The 24,999-nt window shown below is 37.6% G+C and overlaps 2 protein-coding genes across 2 annotated transcripts; both read left to right on the top strand.

Annotated features, from left to right (window-relative positions):
• The first annotated feature begins 3,542 nt into the window (after positions 1–3,542).
• On the top strand, positions 3,543–4,493 carry LOC128101604 (olfactory receptor 8K1). The gene has a single exon (XM_052724860.1). It carries the CDS (start codon positions 3,543–3,545, stop codon positions 4,491–4,493), a length of 951 nt encoding a protein of 316 aa, XP_052580820.1.
• Positions 4,494–19,619: 15,126 nt separating this feature from the next.
• LOC128101827 (olfactory receptor 8J3-like) lies at positions 19,620–20,567 on the top strand. Its single transcript, XM_052725220.1, has one exon. The coding sequence runs from the start codon at positions 19,620–19,622 to the stop codon at positions 20,565–20,567; it is 948 nt and encodes a 315-aa protein (XP_052581180.1).
• The last annotated feature ends 4,432 nt before the right edge of the window (positions 20,568–24,999 follow it).

The following is a 24,999-nucleotide window of genomic DNA, read 5'->3' as shown; positions in this document are numbered from 1 at the left end:
GGTGTCTATTTGCTATAAAACATTCTTTCACTTCTTGAGGACTGGATTATCAGATCATGAGAATATTCCATGCTTGATCAAAATCACTGTCTAATTAGCCTTAACTGCAAAATTGCATTCATAACAAAATATTATTAAGTTTTGAAATTGTTGACTAATACAAAATGAAATATAACAGAATCTGTTATGACTATATGTGTGATATGTACTGTTAAAAATCAAGTGAGTTGTTCTTATCTTCAATAGCAGACACTGAGAAACTAATCAGTAATGTTTTTAAAATAATTTATTATTGTAATTCAAAGTGAATTCTTGTAATAAGCCCAATACAAAAGTTGCTTTTTCATCAGTAAAATGAAACAAAGAAAATAAAATACAAAACAATGACTTTCCAAATTACAAATTACTGCCCATGATTCTACACTGTGTATGATATTAAAGTTAACATATCTTTTGAATAAAAAGTCTGTGGATTTGATGACCATTAATTGAAATGTCACACTATATACTAGGTATATAGTAATAAAAATTTTTCAATTAATGGATAACATTTTGGATTAATTTGTTAGCACTGTATGTGTGTGTGAGTGTGTGTGTGTGTGTGTGTGTGTGTGTGTGTGTGTGTGTGTGTGTGTGTGTGTCTGCATAAATGCAGGTGTAAATGAAACATAGCATGCATGTGATTATCACAAAGTACATGGAAGGTCACAAAACAACCTCTGTGTCTCTCCTTGCCTTCCACTTTGTTTGATAAAGGGTCTCTTTGATGGTTGCTGCTGCATATGCCAAGTTAGCTAGCCTGGGAATGTCTGGGTGTTCTTTCTCTGCCGTTCAGAAGCAGCATAGACATTACAGAATCTCAGGCTCTGACTGTGTGGGTTCTGGAAATTTAATTCAGAGCAGTACTTACTTTAACTTGGTTTCTTGACCTTAAATTCAGGTTGCTGCACTTGCACAGCAATCACCTTCACCCACTGAACTGTTTCCCAGGCCTTATTAGAATTTTGTTGTCAAGTTTTATATCTGTGTTAAAGGGATATGAGTCTATAGATGTGTTATCATTGTTATATCCCTGACTGATTGCATTATAAAAGTAACATTGACAGTTATACTAATGCTGAAAGAATGTCCTCCATCTCCATTTTGAAAAAATAGAGGAGAATTATTGTGACTTCTTCATTAAAAATTTGGTGAAATTCAGTAGTTAAAGCCATGGAAATATTCCTAGTAATCTGAAGAACAAAGCAATCTCCCTAACACGGGTTAATTTATAGATCCATCCTAGTGAAAAGAAGATATCATATCAGATAGGAAAATGTGAGAAGAAATGTTGGCTAGAGTTCTCTTTTTTCCAACGTATTTTTTTAAAAGAAATATAATCCTATGGACCAACAAAACTAAAATAACTTCAATAAATGTTTTATGAATGAAAATACATAGAGGTCCATCCAAGCCAGTTTTTCTGGTAATCAAACACATATTAAGTATTTTATAAACCTATGTCATGATTCAGTATTATTCACTATGTATTTCTTATTAGAAACAATATATCTCATAAGACATTTTTCCATATCTTGTCATATTTATGTATCTATAATATATGAATGCATTGTTCCTTTTATTTGTAGGTTGTGAAAGGGTAGTGTTAATTCTATCATGCTAGGGGTCTAAGATGCTGATAAAGTTCTGTTTGTGATTTTTAATGTTTAATGATATTGTATGGTTCATATATTCCATTAGACTAAGGCAAGAAGTATTTTACTTTGCTAATAAAATATTCAAAGAACAACTAATAGATGTACAAGACACTCTAAATCCCCCAGGAAATCATGTACAATTTGTTTACCTATTTGCATTTAAGCTTCAATACAGTGAGTCTCATGAGACTAGAAATGAAAAGTTATATAAAGGAAAATACATTAAATCCATTCAGTTACAAACTAAGAAGATCAAAACAGTTGGATTCCTAAGCAGGGTCTCCACACAGGTAAGAAGGAACAGTGGGCTTTGATAGGTTTTAAGAGACATACTTAAACTCAACTATTACCCCAAATATAAATATTACTAGTATTAATAACTAGAGCAGAACTTTTTTGCAGTCACTAATAGTCTGTGTACATTATTCACAATGCTCACTTTAAACCTACTGTCTTGCTGCTCAGCCATCTGTTTTAACCAGAACTTTTTCTATCATTGCCCATCTGGTATCATCTCTGTATTATATCTCATGTTTACTCAGGATGTCTTTCCAGGAGAGACAGAATGTAGTGTTTATGAGACTATATTCATATGTTAGATGAAGCATTTGAATCCTGATTTTACCACTTATATTTGAGTAAACCTTTATTAAGTATTACAGCCCTCTGAGCCTCAGTTTATTTGCATCCTATAGTAGTAGAGAAGACATAACTACCTACTTCTGTGTACTGTGAGGATCACATGAGTTCAGGTTGATAAAGAGCTTAGAAGTATATGCAGCACACAGCACTTTCCCTCCTTCTCTTGGCATCGATCTTCTTTCCACTGGGCCTCTATCCACAATTCTCCACAATTTAAGGACAGTCAGGATATTCAGTCAGGACCTTGTTTTCACAGAGGAGAGATGCAAGGTTCAGAGATTGTTAGAAACAGTGATTCATCAAGAAGACTAAACGAGTGACAGGAAATCAGAATGAGATGTTAGATTCTGAAGAGTCTCTAGAATTAGGTTTTGAACATTAGTAAACAAGCTGAGATGTACTGAAACATTCATCCTTAGTCAAAGATGTATGTAATAGTGTGTAAAATGTAGTGTGTAAGTAGTTCTTATTGCTTCTTTAAGCATATGCTTTACTTGATAAGAAACAAAGGAAAATTTCCAAATCTCTCTCTCTCTCTCTCTCTCTCTCTCTCTCTCTCTCTCTCTCTCTCTCTCTCTCTCTTTCTTTCTCTCTCTCACACACACATACACACACTTATGTGTGAGTGTGTGTACTTTAAAACTTGAAAATTTTAAATGAAGAAATAAATAAGAAAGTCTTTGCATAATTAAAAAAAAACTTAGCAACAAATGAAGGAGCAATTAATTCTTTCATCAAAATGACTACTTTATTGCTGGGTGTGATGGCATATGCCTGTAATCCAAGCTCTCAGAGGGTAGAAGGAGCAAGATCAGAAGTTCTAGGTCATCTTCAGCTATGCAATGAATTTGAAGCTAGACAGAGCTGCAGAAGATTCTGTTGATGCAGAGACAATATGAACACAAGTTTTAGGTGGCCCTGGGCTGCATAGCAAGACCCAGTCTCAGAACAGACACCAAAACAAGGGAATAAAATCAAGACCATTCTAATACTTCTCGTATTCTACCCTTTTAAAGCTCACTGTGTCATAGTTGTGGGGAATATACATATTGTCTTCTATACTTCAGAGATGGAGCAGAACTGGCAATTCCAATTGAAGAAACCGTATCTTATATGTCATGCTATAATTTCTCTGATATACATCATTGCAAAAATAACTTATGTTAAACTTACTTCCTACACAGGTTGCCACTATTAAGGCCAATGGAGAAACTCAACCACACTGCAAAGATCCAGGTTACTGAGTTTATTCTCTTGGGACTCACCACCAGTCCTGGCCTCAAAGCACCACTCTTTGGAATATTTTTAATCATATATTTGGTCACACTGATGGGCAATTTGGGCATGGTTATTCTGACTCATTTGGACTCTAAACTACATACCCCTATGTACTTTTTCCTGAGACATTTATCAATCACTGATCTTGGTTACTCCACAGTTATTGGTCCAAAAATGATGGTAAACTTTGTTATGCAGCAAAATACTATTTCATACACTGGGTGTGCTGTACAGCTGACATTCTTTGAGATTTTCATCATCACTGAACTATTTATCCTCTCAGCCATGGCCTATGATCGCTATGTAGCCATCTGCAAACCTCTCCTCTACGTGATCATCATGGCAGGGAAAGTGCGCTGGGCACTGGTACTGGTACCCTATCTCTACAGCATCTTTGTGTCGCTACTTCTTACAGTTAAGTTATTTACACTGTCCTTTTGTGGCTCTAACGTAATCAGTTATTTTTACTGTGACTGTGTCCCTCTGATATCTCTGCTCTGTTCTGACACACATGAATTAGAACTTATCATCTTAATTTTCTCAGGCTGTAATTTACTCTCCTCCCTCTTGATCGTTCTCATATCTTACGTGTTCATTTTTGTGGCAATTCTCAGGATGAACTCCAAGGAGGGGAGGTCCAAGGCCTTCTCCACATGCAGCTCTCATCTGACAGTCGTAGTAGTATTCTATGGAACCCTGCTGTTTATTTACCTGCAACCCAAATCCAGCCATACTTTTGATATTGATAAAATGGCCTCTGTGTTTTACACGCTAGTCATTCCTATGCTCAATCCATTGATCTATAGTCTCAGAAACAAAGAAGTAAAAGAGGCCCTTAAGAGAACTTTTACTCATGGATTCAGAATCCCCACTTAATACCTTAAAATTCAGTCACATAGATTTCATATTTTGTCAGACCACAAGATACAAGAGATCATCAAATAATAGAAATAAACAGCAAGCTTAAGTCTCTTCATAACCCATTCCCTCTACACAAACTCCTGCTTCTTTTCCAACTCAAAAGAATAAAGCACATAGTACTAAAAACAACATCTTCAAATGCTATTCAAACATCGCATTGGAAATTATAGTTTATAAATATGGAAAAATGAAGTTTTTGTTGTTTCAGCTTAGTCTTGAAAAAGGAAAAATTCCTAGTTAAAATAAATCAATGTATAGATTTAGTAATATATATTTTTCAGTAGTCATTGAATATTAAAGTTAAATAAGATTATGCCACACAGAAGATGCCAGCTAAACAGGAAATAAGAAAAAATGATATTAAAAGTAAAATCATTTTTAATCCATATTATATTACATGATGAATATAATACTGCTGGCTCTATTTCTAATATTTCAATGGAGAATCTGCTCTCTTTGCTCTTATATCTCACAAATTAGTGCTGAGAATTAGCTAATAAGATGTTTTCAAAAAGTGTTAATTTTTGTTTATCATGATGAACCACTAAATTATATCCATAATGTGATATAGGTAATCTTATATTGTATGTACTTTTTAAATTCATAAATTATAACACAAAATAAAAAAATCTAAGCTTAGGGTCAAACAAAGGAATAGACATCATAATGAAGTTTAATTCAACTTATAATATTTCATATATTAAGGATGAATTGTACATACAGGAAGATTTTTCTATTAGACACCATGGAGAGTTCTCATTAGGTAAGTTTGGGTTTATAGTTTCATGATGCAATGATTTAAGACTGAAAATGAATTATGGTCATCTGGCCATGAACTGCTACATTATGAACATTTTTTAAAACTATATAATAGTGTTTATGTAGGGAAGATAACTGTTACTTCAGAAGTAATTGTGTAACTACCTTAAGTGTCTTATTTCCATTGGAAAGATTATATAAAATGGCATAGACTCTGAAACACTGATTCTTTCATGTTTCCAAACAATCAGGATAGCCTCAGCTCTTATCTCACAGTTTCTTCAATCACATACTAATACATTCTCTTCCTTGATGCATTTTTCTCAAAGGTATCCAATTTTCTGCATGGAATGGGGAGGCATTTAGTCATTAAGCTGCTAAGGACAGTTAGGCAAAGAAAATTCTAACTATTCTAACTAAAATTTATCCTAAGTATGGACCTGGTTCATCCCTTAATTCAATAAAACATGTTTGAAATCAAAGTGCAGTTTCAAAGGTTTGTTTTTCTATATAAATCAGTTTTAATAATTAAAAAAATCTACTACCACAAGTGTCCACAAGGAATAAAATCAAAATGTTTCAGGTATGGTTTATGATGCTTCTCTAGATTAAAATGTTGGTCTCCAATCAGTATATGAGTGTTTGTCCAATAGGTTTCCAGATGAGGCAAAGCCCACAGGGACAGCTTCATTCTTCAAGGACCAGTGGACTTCGAGACAACAGAGAATACTGCTGTGAATATGCAGCCTGAAAGCTCTCCTCTCTCATAATATTGCTGACTCTCTCAGCGGTTTTAGTGTCATTTTGTTTATCATGCATTGGACAGATGTGATCATTCTTGCAAACCCCCTTTTTTCCCTCAAGCATCTTCCCCTAAAATTCTTTAGGATCTGCTGCTTCTCAGGTTTCTTGTCTGAGGATGCCAGTTGCCACTGCATACTCCAAGAGTTGTTCTGATTTGGCGCTGACAGGATCAGAGCCAAATCACCCATATTTCTGTAAATATGATTTGAAAGAGACTGTTGTTCTTGAAAATGTGTGCCTATATCAATCACCTTTTAGTTTTGTAAAGACAGGCTGTACCTGGCTCGATATTTGGCCAAGATAGCAAAATGATGTGTTATTTTTGATTTAAAGTTGTTTTGATTTATAAAAGTTGGGAAAAATTATATTTGACATACTTGTTTTTGCCAGAGGTTAATGTTGGAGGACAGGAGAAATTTGCTTGTTAGTATGGAAAAACATGTTTGCTTTTGATGTATAAATAAAGACGGCTGGAGCTGTTCCGGGCCAGGCACTTGTGTGAAACTCATTTGGTGGTCAGATAGCTAATTTCTTCACACTGCAGCCCCTTCCCTGTCTCAGGATCAGAACCCAGGCTGTGGCAGAACTGCGGCAGAAAAGATTCACACTATTTAAAACAGTCTTAATTAAGAGTAAAATGGAAGGACTCACAAATATGCTAAAACTTCAATACACAAGAGCTGACATTTTAAATGAGACACAAGAATGGCAAAACATAGATATTCCAAAATGCATGTATGTATAGTGGATCTGTGGATTATCTAAGAAATTTGAACAACTAAATCATGCCTAATATGCCCATATCTTTGTATTTATATGCATCTGTTTCACTAGGTCCAGAATAAAACAAGTTCATTGCATTACATGTAGGTACACTCAAAATAGTATTAAAAGTATAAAATAAAATATATTCATAAAATGAAATACTACTCAGAAATAACACAAAATGAATGATCTCCACGTTCAACCACATAGATGAACACGAATATCATTATATAAGCACCGTGCTATATTTAGATTAATCGGTAAAACAATTAAATTAATCTGTTATTACCTGGATAATGGCATGACAGAATTTATTATGAAGAAATACAGGGCGTCATTTTAGGGTGATGCAATATTCCATTTCTTGGGAAATGTTTTTCAAATGTCATCCATGTACACTAGTCCATTTATATATGTTTTCTAATTTTAAAAGTATTTCCAATAGTTCTTTGATAATTTTGTACATGTCCTCTCCCCTTAACTCTTCCCATATATACCCACCTTCCTTCCCCAACAAACTTTTTATCTTTTTTGTTCTCACTTCAAAGCTAATTTGTGCTGTCTAAATATTCCTAGATATGTGGCTTCTCACTGGATTATTGTTGACTTATCAGGGGCTCCATGTTTTTGAGAAAATTGACCCTTCCTCTACCTAAAGCTGATGATTTCCAATAGCTCCTCTGTTAGAGGTGGAACTTGGTGCCAAACTCCCTTTTTCGTGCTAGGATTTGGTCTGTTTTGGGCCTGCACAGGTCTTATCCAAGCTGTGATAACGGATATGAGTATTCAAGAAGTGTCTGACATTGATTTGTGTTGATTTCTAGGTCCTTGTAATAAATGATACATGTTTTCTATAGTAAAAGTTAAAAAAAAATACAAGCAAATTTTAAAAGCAATATAATAAATCAAGGTATATGTTTATAACTTACTCCAAAAAAATTCAAGGAGAGAGGATGTCTGAAAAGATTATAAGCAATAACATTATTGACTGTCTAAAATAACTATAATACAAGTAATTACGTATATAAATATGCAGGTATAGTTTAAATAAAAGTTTTTCATATGAACTGACAATGGTCCCTCAAAGAGACAAAGATCATGTAACTAAAAACACCATTATGAGACATAAGAAGCCCTCTTTTGAGTAGTTGGTAGGACTTTCCAAGGGACTCCCAAAACATACAGCATATTGATATTGCTCTTGGATGCTCCTGAGAGCGGGAAGGTGTGTCCCTATTGCTTAAGACATCATGAACTACAGAAATAAGGCCCAGAAATTCCTTAGCTTGAATTAACCTGAGTGAGTCTTCACTAAGGATTAGTTTTCAGGGTACTAGAAGGCACCAGCCAGACAAGCTTCCAATGAAAGATCCCGCTTATAGAAGGCTTTTACTTAGCCTAAGAAACGCCATTCAGCAAGGCAAGTACCAGAAAAACAGGAGTTCATAACTGTGGCCGGCCACCCGGCCTTGGGAAAGAGAACTGTGGTCAGCCACCTGGCCTTGGGAGAAAAACCGTTGAGTCAAAACAAGATATCTATGGTTGGCCACCTGGCCTTGGGGAATAAACAGTTGGGCTGGGAAAACGCCCACAAGGCCAAGTCAGCCACACACATCAAATTTCCGAGAATTAAAAATATGTCCCCAAGTTCACCCTGGCCTTATTTGAATCAACCAATGGGTACCCTGTAATTATGCTTCTCGCTTCTGTAACCGCGCTTCTGCCCCTGGGATCCTATAAAAAGTCCCCCTTACCCTAGGAAGGCGCGCAAGTCCTCCGAGAGACTTTGTCGCCCCAGGTACCTGTGTATCTGAATAAACCCTCTTGCTGTTTGCATCTGATCCGTGGTTTCGGCGTGTTCCTTGGGTTTGGGGTCTCTCCTAAGGGAAGATCTCCTCCGGGGGTCTTTCACCAAAAGAGAGAGGCAAGCAACAGTCCCATGTAACCATGATGAGTATGAACCACAGCAGCAACCAGCATGGCATGATAGCCCTACCTCCGTAGTGGTAAGCATACATTGATGAAAACAAACAACTCTCTAATTTGACTCAAGATCTATTCAGCTATAGGGAAACCATGCTGAGTACTGGAAACCGAGCTAGCTACTTAGGGATAGTAAAGTTGTGGATATTGGGGGAGTACCACTTTACTAAACCTGCATAATCTCTAACAACAATCTAAGTATTTTTCCTTATACACGCAGATAGGTACAGTCCCCATCCATCTTCAAGGAAACCACTCTTTGCAACAGAGTAATATTTTTAGAGAAAACCACAAACTATCACAAAACACTGTTGTAGTTACCACTCAGTGAATACATCTACAGAACACTCCTGCACCTAAGACTCAGAGAATGTTTTGGAAGAAGGGTAAGGAAATTGTAAAAGCCAGAGGATCAAGAAGTTTGGTATGAGATTGTGTCTCCTAGTAATGTCACACAGTATACCTATAAAGTCTCATGAACATGACTATCTAATATTAATAAGGAAAACAACAAAAGACATGCCAAATGGAAGAGGGAAAGCCCAAGAGACCTCAATCCTACATGAAGAACTACAGGCAACTAAGGAATGCTGAGAGTTGGAGAAACATTCTTCTCCAGGGAAGAGCACCATAATTGGTTATCCAATAGCAAATGGTCAGCCCTGAAAACATACATACAAATAAAATTACACAGACTGAGCAGGTTATATTTAGCAATATACACATATACATATATACTTTCAATAATAACTAAGGGAAAAAAGCAGCCCTGAATTTGAAAGAGAAGGAGGATTATATGGGAGGGCTAGGACAGTAGAAAGGGAAGGGGAAAAATATGTAATTGCATTACAATCTCAAAACTAAAGAAACAGTAAAAAAGAAAAATGATAAGATGCATGAGTATAGTTTACTCAGTAAAATTTCAGCATTATTTTATCTTCCAGTATTTCATTTCTCTAAATAATGTTCTTACTGTAATTTTTATTTATACATTTTAACACCTGTATTGCTTTTCTATAATAGCTTTTCCAGAATCTTAGTTTCTACCTAAGGAAGCCACCATTTTTTTTAAATTGGGCTTAAAGTGTGAGATTCAGAATAATTAGCATGTTTTTTTTTTCATTTTGCTATCATAATTGGTTCATTAATGCCCTCCTTTATATTTATTTTTGATACTTTTTGATGCAGGAATTTGTGTTTTATCTCAAATTTTCCAAATTTACATATATATATATATCTATATATATATATATCTTAATCCTTAATATATCAGAATGTAAATGCATATGGTAATTGAACTTTTGAAAAACAATTAAATTAAAATGGGTTCATTGTGTTAAGCTATGTGTTCTTAAAATAAGAAGCACCTTTAAGAACTCAGGGACCCAAGCAGAAGAGGAGACAGAGAAAGTGTAAGAGCCAGAAGGGATGGAGAATAACAGCAGAATAAGGCCTTCTGAATCAACTGAGCAAAGCTATTATGAACTCAAAGAGACTGAAGCAGCAACAACAGGGCTGAGGAAGATCTGCACCAGATCCTTTGTGTTATATATTATAGCTTGCAGCATAATATTTTCTTGGAGCTCCTGCATAAGTGAATGAGTGGGTCTCTGATTCTTGTGACTGCTCTTGGGGCTCTTTTCCTTCTGCAGGTTTGCCTTGTCCCACTTCCATGTGATGGTTTTTGTTTTTTCTTATTATATATTTTATTTTGTTATGTTTAATTGTTATCTCTTAGAAGCCTGTTCTTTTATAATGAGAGACAGAAAGGGAGTAGATATGGATGGGAGGGGAGGTGGCAGGGAACTGGGATGAGTAGAACAAGGGACAGAAAACTGTAATAAGGACATAATATATAAGCCCTGGATGAGGTGGGAATAGGGGGTAGACTGGGGGAAAGGGGAGGGGAACAGGAGGAGGGAGAACAAAGGAATCCGTGGCTGATATGTAGAACTGAATTGTATTGTAAAATAAAATTAAATTAAATTAAAAAAGAAAAGAATATATTTTTAATAAAAGTGGGGGAAATAACTAAAAAAAATAAAAATTAATTTGAAAAAGAGATGCCTTTCAGACATTTAATAATCTTGCTGTCTTTGCTTTGGATTTTTGCACTTTTCCTCTACATACAAATGTCTCCTATTTATTCAGCTTCAATATATTTCTGTTGAGAAAAATCACCTATAGCTAGGTGTTCATAAAAAATAGCAATGTTAATGCTTTAAAGGCAATTGTTTGACAAAATGTGCATTGTGCTTTCCCTAAATCTGTTCCCACACTAGTCTAGATTTTTTCACTGAGAAACAACAGCAGCAACAACAGTGAAAATATTCGCATCTATTTTTATTAGGGAATGCAATTTAAATGTGAATTAAAAAGAAAATTGTTAGAGTATTACTCAGTAAAAGTCCAACTCCACTTCTTTTCTGTTTTTATTTTTATTTATTTATTTTAATTTCTATAAAGCTTTATTATCAATCTACCATACAGAGAAAAAGCCCAACACCCCTCCCCCAAAAAGCAAGCTGAATAACATTTAACAAAAAGAGCCAATGGTAGGACAAGGTGATGTGTGAAACTACTTCAAAGGGGCAAAAACAGAAGGAATTACCCAATGACGGGAATAGTACAGGGCTCACGCCGGAGACAACAGCGTACAGAGGTCGTCGAGACCGGCTCAACATGGCACGCTGCCAAGCGTGGGAAGCCTCCTGTGTAGCCTAAGACAGGGACTCTCTCGGACCCTAGCCACCCCATCACAATGGACTTGGTCCATTTTTGAGAAAAGAGGGGGAACTGTTGGGGACCGAATCCGGACAGCTGTGTCCTGGACTTTGTCAAGCCTTGACAGAAGGTTCCTGGCCTAACTGCAGGATATAAGATTAGATAAACTTTCTGGAGCCTGTCAGCTGCAGGGGGCCTGGGATCAAAGCAACCTTGCCCTGACCCCTCCCTTAGGAATTTTCTCTCTCGCTGCTTCCCCTGCTCCCCCTCCCTGCCTGAAGCCCTGCTTATAAGGCGCAATACCCAGTTAATAAATGAGACCTTGACACGAAAAAAAAAAAAAGTGAATAGAAAATTTCTTAATAAGAAGAAAAAGAAGGAAGAAAAAATGAATGTTAAATGAAAAAAAATCACATGAGGGGGAAAAAAAACCCCACAAATCACAACAATTCAAAGCCCCACAACTGGAAGGTAAAACCTACAAGTCCCAGGACAGAGACAAAACATCCACAATATATGGTAAGAACCCCCCAAAATGGCTGTGGTAGAGGCAGAGGGATTAATGAGGTTGTCATCCCCAGCCAGACCATGACACAATCTCAGAGAAACCCAGAAGAGAGTTTGAGCTTCCACAAAGCTTTCAAAGTTTCAGGGAGCCTGGGGATGGCTTTTTGAGAGGACTCCTTGGGTTTCTCCCTATGGTGGCCCTCGTTCAAATTTTTGTACTGGTAGAACTCAAGGCTGATGCGAGACCCAGGGAATGGTGAGCCCCCCATTTTCAACCTGTGTGCAACTTCCCCCTTGGAAAAAAGGCACCACTGGGAATAAAGGCTCCACTCGCACCCAAGGCTCTCTGGTGCTACCGCGCTGTCACATGACTTGTACACACTGTGCCTCAGCTGCTCTCTGTGTTTCTTGGGCAACTGCTTGAGCTTCATCTTGTTCTTTCCTCTCTTGGGGTCTTTCACCATGAGTTCTCTCTTAATGTCTCCTTCTAGACTGAGTTTGACAGCCAGGGCCCGGCAAAGCTCCATGCTTTGGTCTGGCTCCACCTTGAAGTATGAATCCTCCTTGAAAGGTGGCTCCACCTTGAAGTGTCTTTTCAGCCCTTGACCAGGCTCACTGGTGAGCCCGGAGTGTTGATTCCCGCTGCTGGCTCCTTCTGAGGGCCCGACTTGCACAACTTCGGAGTTTCTGCCATCTTGACTGCGGTCACTTTAGTTCCAGCTGATCAGTTTCTCTGTTTTTATTTTAATTAAAATATTATTACACTACAAAAATAAAAAGAAGTTAGGACACAGGCAAGAGATATACTCAACACATAATCAGTCCAAGTAAGAGGATGTGAGGATTGTGAGAAGGCAGCTCTGAGAATAAAGCAAAACCTGAGGGGCCCTACCTGCGGGGACCTAGGTCTTTGAACTTGTGCGACATGAAAAATACATAATTTTCATCCTACAAGCATCCTTGTCTGTGCAAATTATTTGTGGACACCCACTGTAATTGATATACCATTTGTGTTTCTCTCTCTCTCTCTCTCTCTCTCTCTCTCTCTCCCTCTCTCTCCCTCTCTCTCTCTCTCTCTCTCTCTCTCTCTCTCTCTCTCTCTCTCTCTCTCTCTCTTCCTTCCCTCTTTCCTTCTTTCCTTTCTAGTTATTGTTGTTGTTTTTGTTTGTTTGTTTTGTTTTTAGATAGTGTCTATCTATGTAGTTATGCCTGTCCTAGACTCCCTACATGGATCAGGGTGACCTTAAATTCACAGAGATTTGCCTGCCTCTGCCTTCTGAGTGAAGTGATTAAAGACCTGTGCTACCACATCTGGTCTTGTGTTTATTTCTTTATTTAAACATCACTAGCAGCAGGTAACCATGCCAAAATTTCTAACTTCTTGGCTTCTCACAATCTTAAAAAGCATATATTATCGTGTAATATGCAAGTGTTTATAATAAATATGCAAACAGACATATGCCCATTTTTACCAATTTTCACCTAACTTTTAGACTCCGATTTCTAAATACATTTCTCTTCTTAGACACTAGGAATTAGAATTTAAATACATAGAGTGTTCATAATTTCAGAGTGTCCATAATTGAGTACATCAAAATATTACATATTCATGTGTGGATGCTTTCTTTTACAGTCACAAAAGGCAACGTACACAGAAAAGAATGTGTTCATTGGATAAAATTTTATAAGATTTGTATTAGACATTAAATGTGAAAAGCACACAAATCTAAATGCTCAATGGTTACAAAATGAATTTTTAATAAAAAAAAGTATAGTCATATTCAAAAGGCAAGACTTCACTTTGCAATACTGTTTGATTCTTTTCTAATAGTTGTCTAGTTTAACCTCTACTGAACTAGAAGTTTAAATAAATAATAAAAGAATGCTCTTATACATGAAATGCATGTGTAGGAAGTTTGTATGTGTTTGTTATGTTGTCTGTAGTTGTAAGTGGGAATGGGTGGGTATGGGTGGTTGGTGCATGCAAGGGGGTGTGCAGGTGTGTACCCATGCACATACATACTGAGGCCATAACAATGCATCCAGTGTCCTCCTCCATAGCTTTCCCACTATTGTCTTGATTCACAATTTCCCTGAATTGTGAATTTGCATTTTGAGTAGGCTAACTAGCCAGTAAGCACCTGGGATCTCCTGTATTCACCTCCCAATGCTGATTGCTAGTCAAATGAAGCCATTACTCATCCAGGTTTTTATGCAGGTACTGGAGTTTTCATACTTGCACTGCAAACACTGTTTTGTTTTGTTTTTTCATTTTTCTTTATTAAGAAATTTTCTACTCACTCTACATACCACCCACAAATCCAACCTCCTCCCTCCTCCCACCCCGCAGCCCTCTCTCCCAAGCCACCCCACAACCCCACACCTCCCAAATCAATGTCTCCCATGGGGAGTCAGCAGAGCCCAGCACACTGAGCCTAGGCAGGTCCAAGCCCCTTCCCAATGCACCAAGGCTATGCAAGGTGTCACACCACAGGCACCGGATTCCAGAAGCCTGCCCATGCACCAGGGACAGATCCCAATCCCCCTGCCTGGGTGCCCCCCAAACAGTTCAAGCCAAACAACCATCTTCCGTATCCAGAGGGCCTAGTCCAGTCCCATGGAGGCTCCATAGCCACTAGTCTATAGTTCATGGGCTTCCACAGGTGTGGTCAGTCATTTCTGCCCATCTTCCCATCACGATCTCGATGTCCCCAGCCTGCAGAATCCCTCCTCTCTCTCATCAATTGGATTCCTGGAGCTCAGCCTGGTGCCTGGCCATGGATCTCTGCATCTGCCTCCATCAGTCACTGGACAAACGCTCTATGATGACAGCTAGCTTATTTGCTAGACCAGTCACCAGAGTAGACCAGTCCAGGTACCCTTTAGACCGCTGTCAGCAGTCCAAGGTGGGGTCATCCTTGTGGATTCTTAAGAGCCTCCCCATCACCCTCCCTCTTCCTTTTCCCATGACGTCCTCATCTATCATGGTATCTCCCTCCCTGCCCTCCCACTCTACCCCTGTTCCAGCTTGACCCTCCCATTTCCCTATGTTCTCATCTCCCACTCCTCACCCTCTGCCACCCTCCCTCACCCAGTCCACTCATGTAGATCTCATTCATTTCTCCTTCACTGGGTCATCAATGTGTCTCTCCTAAGGTCTTTCCCTGTTAGCTAGCCTCTCTGGAGCTGTGGGTGCTGCAAACACTGTTACATACTCCATCATCTACATTAGTCCATGGATGTTGTATTTTAAAATCCACTTCATACCATGCCTGGAGGTAATGACTATATCAATTCTATTTTTGAATTAAAGGTGAATAAAGCATGAAGACAGATGGTAGAATGATTGGCACATCCTTTGGAGATACAACTTCTCACTTTATTGCTAGACCACTAGTTCTTAGATTTTCAAATAATTCATGTTTGCAATAAGGAATCCTAGGAAAGAAGGGAGGTCTTTTAACAGATGTAATTTAATCTCTGTTCTCCTTAGATACCATTTATTTGAACTCAATTCAATTCAGTAATACAGGCTCAGACTATAGCAAAGGAAACTAAGTGTGTGTCCAAAAGGTGGGAGGATAGGGAGTTCCCATTCACCCTGGGGATACACTGTCAAACCTTGTCTTAAAGAAGAGAGAAAGTGTCTATTTATGGCTGGATTAATTCCTACAGGGGAGTCTTGTTAAGCAACCAGTCCTTGCAGCATCTTCCCCAAGGATGCAACAGACTATTTATGGATCTTGGCATCACTGTGCTTCACATTTTGAATCTGAAAGGTTTATAGCACTGAGTCAACTCATGGGTGCAGCCATGTAGAGATTTTGACCAAGAGCATGAAGTCCAGTGTCCATTCCAGGTTGGTTAAAAATATTCCATATTTTTCTATAAGGACTTTAAAAATCCACATAATGTCTTAAAGCAAACCACCCCCTTTAATTTTAGAAGTATGAACAGCTGATAATCAGGTAGCAAAATATTTTAAACAGCATTTATTCAGAAGATAGTAACTGTATTTATTAGTACAGGGTGCAGTAATGATCAGCCATCCATGTTTTTAAATTAAATTTTCACCTGTTTCATGTATTAAGTAAATCATAGTCCTTAAACAATGCACTTTTCTTGGTGAATAATTTTTCTTATTTTATTGTTGTTACATTATCTAAATAGGAAATTCTGTTTTCAACATTACATTTATTTTTATAGAAAGTAGATACACAGTACTACAAACAAATTGCATTCTTCCTTGAGAATGTAAATTTCTTTGGAAAAATGTAAGTTAAAGGTAATGATATTCCTGCATAGTGGTACATGACATAATCTAAGTTTATAGGAGGATGAAGCAAATAGAACATGGGAAACATGCTGTAGTCAGTTACAGGTGAGTCAGCACTAGAGAGTGAGACTGCCTCATAAAGACATTGAAAATATTTGACTCCACATATGCAAATTAATATAGTGTTTTAAAATATGCAATCAACTAAGAAGTGAAACACATTTACAAAAGTCGTCTATCAGACAGTAGATGAAGCTGCCTACATTTCAGATAAGAGTCTGTTGAAAGGAAACACTTTAATGAGGTGTCAGAATACTGGGTCATATTGGAAAGGGACATCTGCTAAAAGAGTGGACTTTAACTATGGAATCCCAGAACCCTAGTTTATTACGATGAAGCCTGTTTCATAGTCATGGGTGACATTCCCAGGAAGCAAACATGCTTTCTGAAATTTTCACTTAGTTCATTTACCTAGATAGAAAGTTCAGAATAAACTTCTCCTCTGCCTCCCTCAAGCACATTTGAGAGCAAAGCTCTGGATGCTCTTAGACAACCCATCATCCTGCCTCCACATCTTGAGTCCAGCAGGAAGAGCCTTACACCACCAGATCTGCTTTTCTTCTTTCTTTTTGAGGTAGTTTCTTGCTATGTGACTGAAACTAGGCTGGAAACTGACACTGCAATTCACCATCCGCTTGTCTCAGCTTCATGAGTACTGTGATTACTAGTACCAACCATCAAACAACATTTTCTTTTAATATTAAGTCTAAACTCAAAGCATTGGTTGTCAGTGATCAGAGATAGAGATTTGCTGGAAAGCATATCAAACTTTGTTTTAAATTAAAGACAGAAATGTCTTGTGATACATGGCCTAATACTATCCCTCTACATATTTTATAGTCTCTCAAGTACCTGTAACAAAGGAACCACTAATACTTGATTCCCTAAATGCCTAGTAAATATTTCACAAGCTTGAAAAGCACAGTATACTGAAAACAGAACTTGTATTACTACATTTTAAATAATTTCCTATGAAAAATCAAACAATTACATGGACATTGACCTGATTCTTACGTATCCCCCAAATCACTATTATATGCATAATCTGTCATTCCCCACTCCATGTGATTCAATTCAAAGATTATATAGAAGATACCATCTTATTCTTCTTATAGCTGTCAAATTTGTCTTTCAAACTCCATCTTCCCCACATTGGCCTACCCAGTAATATCTCACTCCAAAAAAGCCCATAAAAATAACTAAGTGGTTTTTCTATGCTTTAAATTTTCCTTTTGGTCCAACCTCTAGCCTTTTCCCAAACCCTACAGTTCATAATCATCACAACAGCAAAAAATACTGTGGTTCAGATACTTGTCTCTCTTAAAATTTCTCTATGATTCACAAATAAGGAAAGAAGAGCAAAATCCATATAGTAATGTAATGCCCAATGTAATATCACACGAGAGACTACTAATTCCCCACTTCCTCATAAAAACCTAGTCACATTCTCTCTTCTTAAGCTCTCCCTTCCCACACACAGAAAGCTTGTGCTTGGTAAGACATTTCCTATCACAGAGAATGGCATTTCTCCCATGTTTCTTATGGCCCAAAACCCTGGAAATTTTTTTCCCTCTGATTCTTTACATAATTGTTTTCATATGTTTATTTAGGGTTAAATTCAAACATTATTTTTGCAGAAACAAGCTCCCCATTATTCCACATCAAATTACTCTCCCTGGTTGCCTCATTGAAACCCTATCTGTAGTTACTGATCACACCTGGTACCTACTGCAGTGATCTTGTTCACAGGTTTATTTTACAAATTTGGTTTCGTTGGCTTGCACATGGAACATTAGGTGCATGAGGAAAGACAAATGATTTATATAAAATTTCAACATGTTTTTTTTTTTTTGTCCCAGAGCAGCAACTCAGGAGATGTATGGTTAACAAATAAATGACAAAAATGTCACAAAGAAACCAAGGGGACATAGTAGTGTTTGTTGTCAGAGACAAAGGTATCAGCTGCCCTACAATATTATGTTTCAGTTGGGTTTATTTATCTGATTTAATTTGATTTTTCACAGTATCACTTTTTTTTATTTTCTTTTCTAATTGCGGCTTAAGTGTCCATATTTTTTCCTGTCCATTTTAGAAAGAGAGAACATGTCAATGCCTCTTGGATTTTACCAGACATTTGTGGAAACATAATTATGATGTGAGTCTCCAAACATTAAGTGCAAATTTGTAGCTGGAGAATGACTGTGTGATGGACAAGAACTATCAGTTGTGAATGCTGAAGGGACCCGGCTGTCTAGTTAGGATAAATGGTCATCCTGTAAACAACTTTAGCAACATTCTGAACATATGAAAGTGATGTGAAAGTCTATGACAATATGCATATTATTATCTTAGGAATTATATGAAGATAGCCAGTATTATTATAATAAAATATTGAAATATTCATATAAATGATTAAATTAGAAGACAAATTTCATACATTATAAAATAGTCAAAATGTAATAAGATTATTATTGATTAAAACACAATAGAAGAATATGAAGCTTATAGGACAAAAATGGAAAGTGTAGTCAAGGGTAGTATGTCCTATGAATAATGTCAAGCTGTTATAAAATGGTAACATCTTGACAACCCTTTGAAAGTAGAGATTCAACAATTTGAATAATATTCCTAAGTGCCTAAGGACATATCTTCATGTGGTTCTGTATTAGTTAATAAAGCAGGAAATAAATGAAATGATAACATTTCATAAAAGATGCAGTGGCAAAAATGTAAGTTAAATTTGCACCTAGAGACTTTTTATGACAGTCTATAGAAAATGGGAAGGATACCATCTATAAACATGTGTGCTTCAGATAAAACAAGTCTTAGTATAATGATAGTTTGGATTATTGAATATCATACAAATCCCCATGCCCTTCTCTTACTCAATAAGACATAAGATATGAATCGTAGCTTCAAATACTGCAGCCTAAGAGCATGTCTGTACTTCCATATGAAGGTAAAGAAGATTACAAAACTTACCTGATGCAGTATTATTTATTTAATTCATTATCCTTAATTACCCTCTGCAGCACAGGTTCAAGCAGCAAAACTTGACTTTTGTAAGTGAAATGCAACTCACTCATAATTCAGGAAAATTCTCAACCCGGGACCCTCCTATCTAAGGGCAATTGTAGAAAATACTTTCTTAACTTTGTATACAATTCTTTCCTTCTCCAAACAGATGAATTCACAACTTTTACATGGCTCCTAGAAATTTATCTCATGTCACTGAGTTCATTCTTGTTGGTGTTTCTGACCGTGCAGAACTGCAGGTACCACTTTTCTTTGTCTTCCTGGTCATCTACATGCTGACAGCAGCAGGAAACCTGGGCATCATCACACTCACCACCGTGGACTCACGACTTCAAACTCCCATGTACTTCTTCCTCAGACACCTGGCTGTCATCAACTTTGGCAACTCCACTGTCATTGCACCTAAAATGCTGGTCAACTTCTTAGTCAGTAAGAAAACCACCTTATACTATGAATGTGCCACCCAGCTGGGAGGATTCCTGATTTTCATTGTAGCAGAGATCTTCATGCTGGCTGTGATGGCCTATGACCGCTATGTGGCCATCTGCAATCCCCTGCTCTACATGGTGGTGGTGTCTCGGCGGGTCTGCCTTCTGCTGGTGTCCCTCACATACTTGTATGGCTTTTGCACGGCCATTGTTGTTTCATCTTGTGTGTTCTCTGTGTCTTATTGCTCCTCCAATAAAATCAACCACTTTTACTGTGATAATGTCCCTCTGTTAGCCCTGTCCTGTTCTGACACCCACCTTCCAGAAACTGTAGTCTTTACATCTGCAGCTACAAACTTGTTTTTTTCTATGAGTATAGTGCTAGTGTCTTATTTCAACATTGTGTTGTCTATCTTAAGGATCCGTTCATCAGAAGGAAGGAAAAAAGCCTTTTCCACCTGTGCTTCACATATGATGGCTGTCACAGTTTTCTATGGGACGCTGTTATTTATGTATTTGCAGCCTCAAACTAACCACTCACTAGATACTGATAAGATGGCCTCTGTATTTTACACACTGGTGATCCCAATGCTGAACCCCATGATCTATAGCCTGAGGAACAAGGACGTGAAGGATGCTTTAAAGAGATTCGTGACAAATCCACGTAATTCTTTCAAATCAATGTAACTTTTATTTTTATATTTATCTACTTGTTTGTTTGTTTGTTTGTTTGTTTTTGGTTTCTTGAGACAGGGTTTCTCTGTGTAGCTTTGTGCCTTTCCTGGAGCTCATTCTGTAGCCCAGGCTGGCCTCAAACTCGCAGAGATCTGCCTGCCTCTGCCTTCCGGGGGGGGGGGGGGGGTTGGGATTAAAGGCGTGCGACACCACCACCCGGCTAATCAATGTAACTTTTATACACCTTTGGTTAATAAAGACAAGGTTATGATCACTCAACATTGTGCAATAAAATGTCAGATGGCTGACATACAGTTTTAAAGTCAGTCCTGGGCAACAAAAGGATCAAGGACTGAAGCAGAACTGAGACGCAAAATAAACAGAAACTCTTCTGGTTATAACAGTAAACTACACACATAAATGTGAATAACTACTCATTAGCAATCTGGTAACTAATTTGGAAGAAATGTTTGCAAGAACACACAGATATCGGGGGTTTTGTTCTTTTTTTTTTTTTTTATTCGTTGATATAGAGTCTATTTACTCTTATTCTTCCTAACAACTCTTATTGGATCATCTCCCACACTCATTCAATTTTACTCTCCTTTTTCCCTTTCAATTAATTATTATTTATGACCTACTGAATATTTTGTATTTAATATTAAGTAAACTTGAATATTAGAGAGAAAGTAGGAAAAGGAAGGAGAAAGAGAGAAGGGAGTGTAGTAATGAAAGAAATAAGAAAGAAGGGAAAAGAAAGACAATAGGGAATAAGGAGAGAGAAGAGGGAGAGGAGGAGCAAGGAGAGAAATGAAAGAGAAAGAGGGAATGACAGAAAATATGATTGAGAGATCGAAACAGTGCAGGAGGCCACTCACAGGGCTTTCCACAGACAACGCCAAAACAATTTCAGTTGAAAAATGTAAATATGTAGATTTTAATTAAAGTATTTTCTTCTCTAGATGATAAGATTCCATGTTATGTTAAATAAATGTTTACATACTTTATAGGTAATGAGAAACAGACAATTGCTCCATATAGGAGAATTCCTATGGCTTGTGTCTATGCTCTGCCCTTGGGGACTGAACTGATAACTCATTTTATGTGACTTTATCCCAGTGGTTTCCTTCCAAATAGTGCAATATGTAAAGGTGTGACAAGACAGTGGAGAAAAATGACAAACACTAACTCTTCCAGGAAGTAGATTAACACTACCAGTGATAAATCAAGTCTAAAATGGGGTTATTCATCATGATGTGAACAAGATAGCAACCTACTGCTTTTACATCTTTACCTAATTGTAGAACTTTAATCCAAGTATAAGAAACACTGAGAAGAAACCCAAAAGAGCAGCATTGCAAAAAATAGTGGCCAGTATATTCCCCAAATAGCCATAACATCTAGAGAGGCTGTGACAGCATAGAGGACATTAAAAAAATAAGCTAAGTACATGCCTATTTTGGATGGGATGTCTGAACCTAATGGATATAAAACTAAATTCTGAGTAAAAGATGTAATCTATGAATGGTAATTAAATATATGATATTTATCAAACATACTGTTGAGACATACCATAGCATCCCCTCTTTTCTCCTGTCATCATATGGACTTTTATTTTAAAATAAAATCTGGGGTTTGAGGATGTCCCTGAGTTTGTGAAGTCCTTATCGAGTACTCATGAAGCCCTAGGCTTTATCCAAGCACTGCTTTGGATGGGAAGCACAATTCATGAAATAAGACTTGGATACAGAATGTGTTTTTTTTTTTCTTAGATGAGGCTGGTGACAAGAGAACACCACATTCAAACAGCAAATAAAATAAAATAAAACAAGATGTAAAGTCAATACTCACACACCACTGCACACGTGTACAAACATCCCCCTAACACATACATATACACCCACACAAAATAATCTTATGTAGGAGATCTCATCTATAATCTCTTCCCTGGGTGAGCCAGACGTTCCTCTTAGGATTCTCCCTGTTAGCTAGCTTCTCTGGAGCTGTGGATTGTAGTCTGGTTATCATTTGCTTTACATCTAGTATCCACTTATGAGTGAATACACATCATGTTTGTCCTTCTGAGTCTGGGATACCTCACTCAGGATATTTTCTAGTTCCATCCATTTGCCTGCAAATTTCATAATGTCATTGTTTTTTTTTACTGCTGAGTAGTACTACATTGTATATATGTGCCACATTTTTCTTTATCCATTCTTCAGTTGAGGGGCATCTAGGTTGTTTCCAGGTTCTTGCTATTATGAATAATGTTGATATGAACATAGTTGAGCATGTGTCCTTGTGGTATGATTGAGCATTCCTTGGGTATATGCCCAAGAGTCGTATAGCTGGGTCTTGAGGCTGAGTCCCAATTTTCTGGGAAACCACCATACTGATTTCCAAAGTGGCTGTACAAGTTTGCAATCCCACCATCAGTAGAGGAGTGTTCTCGTTGCTCCACATCCTCTCCAACATAAGCTGTTATCATTGTTTTTGATCATAGCCATTCTGACAGGTATAAGATGGTATCTCAGAGTCATTTTGATTTGCATTTCCCTGATGACTAAATATGTTAAGCAATTCTTTAACTACCTTCTGGCTATTTGAGATTCTTCTTTGAGGTGGGGGGGGGGGTGGAGGGTAGGAGAAGAGGGATGAGACCATAAGGAAACAGGATGATCAAGTTGAAACAGAAATGGAGTGGGAGACCAAGGAAAGAGATACCACGATAGAGGGAGACATCATGGAGATAGGGAGAAACAGGGTGCTAGGGACAATCCCAGGAATCTCCAAGGATAACCCCAGGTTAGACTACTAGCAATAGTGGAGAGGGTGCCTGAACTGGCCTACTCCAGTAATCAGATTGGTGAATACCCTAATTGTCATCATAGAGCCTTCATCCAGTAACTGATGGAAACAGATGCAGAGATTCACAGTCAAGCACTAGGCTGAACTCCAGGAGTCCAGTTGAAGATAAAGAATAGGGATTCTATGAGCAAGAGGCATCAAGATTTTGATGGGGAAATGAACAGATACAACCAAACCACACTAGTGGGAACTCATGAACTGTGGACCAATAACTGTGGAGCCTCCACGGGACTGGACTAGGGCCTCTGTATAGGCAAGAGAGTTGTATAGCTTGACCTGCTTAAGGGCCCCCTGGTAGTGAGATCAGGATCTATCCCTGGAGTATGAGTGGGCTTTTTGGAGCCCAGTATCTATGGTGGGACACCTTACACAGCTTTGGTGCAGGGGGGAGGGGCTTGGACCTGTCTCAACTGAATGTACCAGGCTCTTCTCACTCCGCAAGGGAGGTCTTGCATTGGAGGAAGTGGGCATGGGGTTGGTTGGGGAGGGGAAGTAAAGGGGAGAGAAGAGGAGGGAGAGGAGATTTATGGTTAGTATGGAAAATAAATAAAAAATTTCTTAATGACAAAAAAAGGAAAAATCACAGAATTCAAATATCTTAGCTATTTTGGCATGTATTTTTATTTCTAGACATCATTTTGTGTTTTTATTTTTATTTATTTTTCAGTGATTTACCTGATGTTTACTTTTATCAAGATAAACAGATTTGGAATTGTACCAAATATATATTTAATTTATGGCATTATAATTTTCTGAAGTTATAAACTCTCTAAATTACTTAACATAATTACTTTATTTAATTTGCCTATCATGAAGTTTTCACACATAATAACTCAGAAGGGAATAACAGATTAATAACAGTGTCTCATTGCAATTTAGCACATCCTGTGGGAGAAGACGTATGTTTTTATTTCAAGAGCTTTGATAATTAGAATTCAGATAAGGAAACTTTACAAATTTAAATCATTCAAATAAAAATGTAAAAAAAAACACTGTAGAGCAAATACAGATTCTCCTTTAATCTGAATCAACACTGAAATTCACTAGAAAATACAAAGAATAACTTCTCTGTTCCTATACAGGATGCTGGATTCAATATCCTGGCAAAGTGGTTTGAATAAGAATGTCTCCCTAGTCTTGGGTATTTGAACACTTCGTCCCCAGTTAGTGATGCTTTTGGGGCTGTTTGGAGGAAGTAAGTTACTGGGTCAGGCCTTTGATTTTTTTCTTTAAGAAAAATTTTTATTCACTTTACATACCAATCACAGATGCCCCTCTCTTCCTTCCTCCTGCCCCCCCCCACCCCAGCCTTTCCTCACAACCCAAACCCCATTCCCACCTCCTACAAGTCAAGGCCTCTCATGGGGAGTCAGCATAGCCTGGTACATCCAGTTGAGGCTGGTCCAAGCCCCTCCCCCTGCATCAAGTCTGTGCAAGGTGTTCCAGCATAGGTAATAGGCTCCAAAAAGCCAGCTCATGCACCAGGGATGGATTCTGATCCTACTGCCTGGGGGCCCTTAAGCAGATCAAACTACACAACTGTCTCGCTATGTAGAGGGATGCATGAATCGCCTTG

The sequence above is a fragment of the Peromyscus californicus genome, unplaced genomic scaffold (genome assembly GCF_007827085.1).
Source record: "Peromyscus californicus insignis strain IS unplaced genomic scaffold, ASM782708v3 Scaffold_7__1_contigs__length_154581171, whole genome shotgun sequence".
NCBI lineage: Eukaryota > Metazoa > Chordata > Mammalia > Rodentia > Cricetidae > Peromyscus > Peromyscus californicus.
The sequence above is the reverse complement of the archived record's forward strand: the minus strand, read 5'-3'. Positions and strand labels throughout refer to the sequence as shown.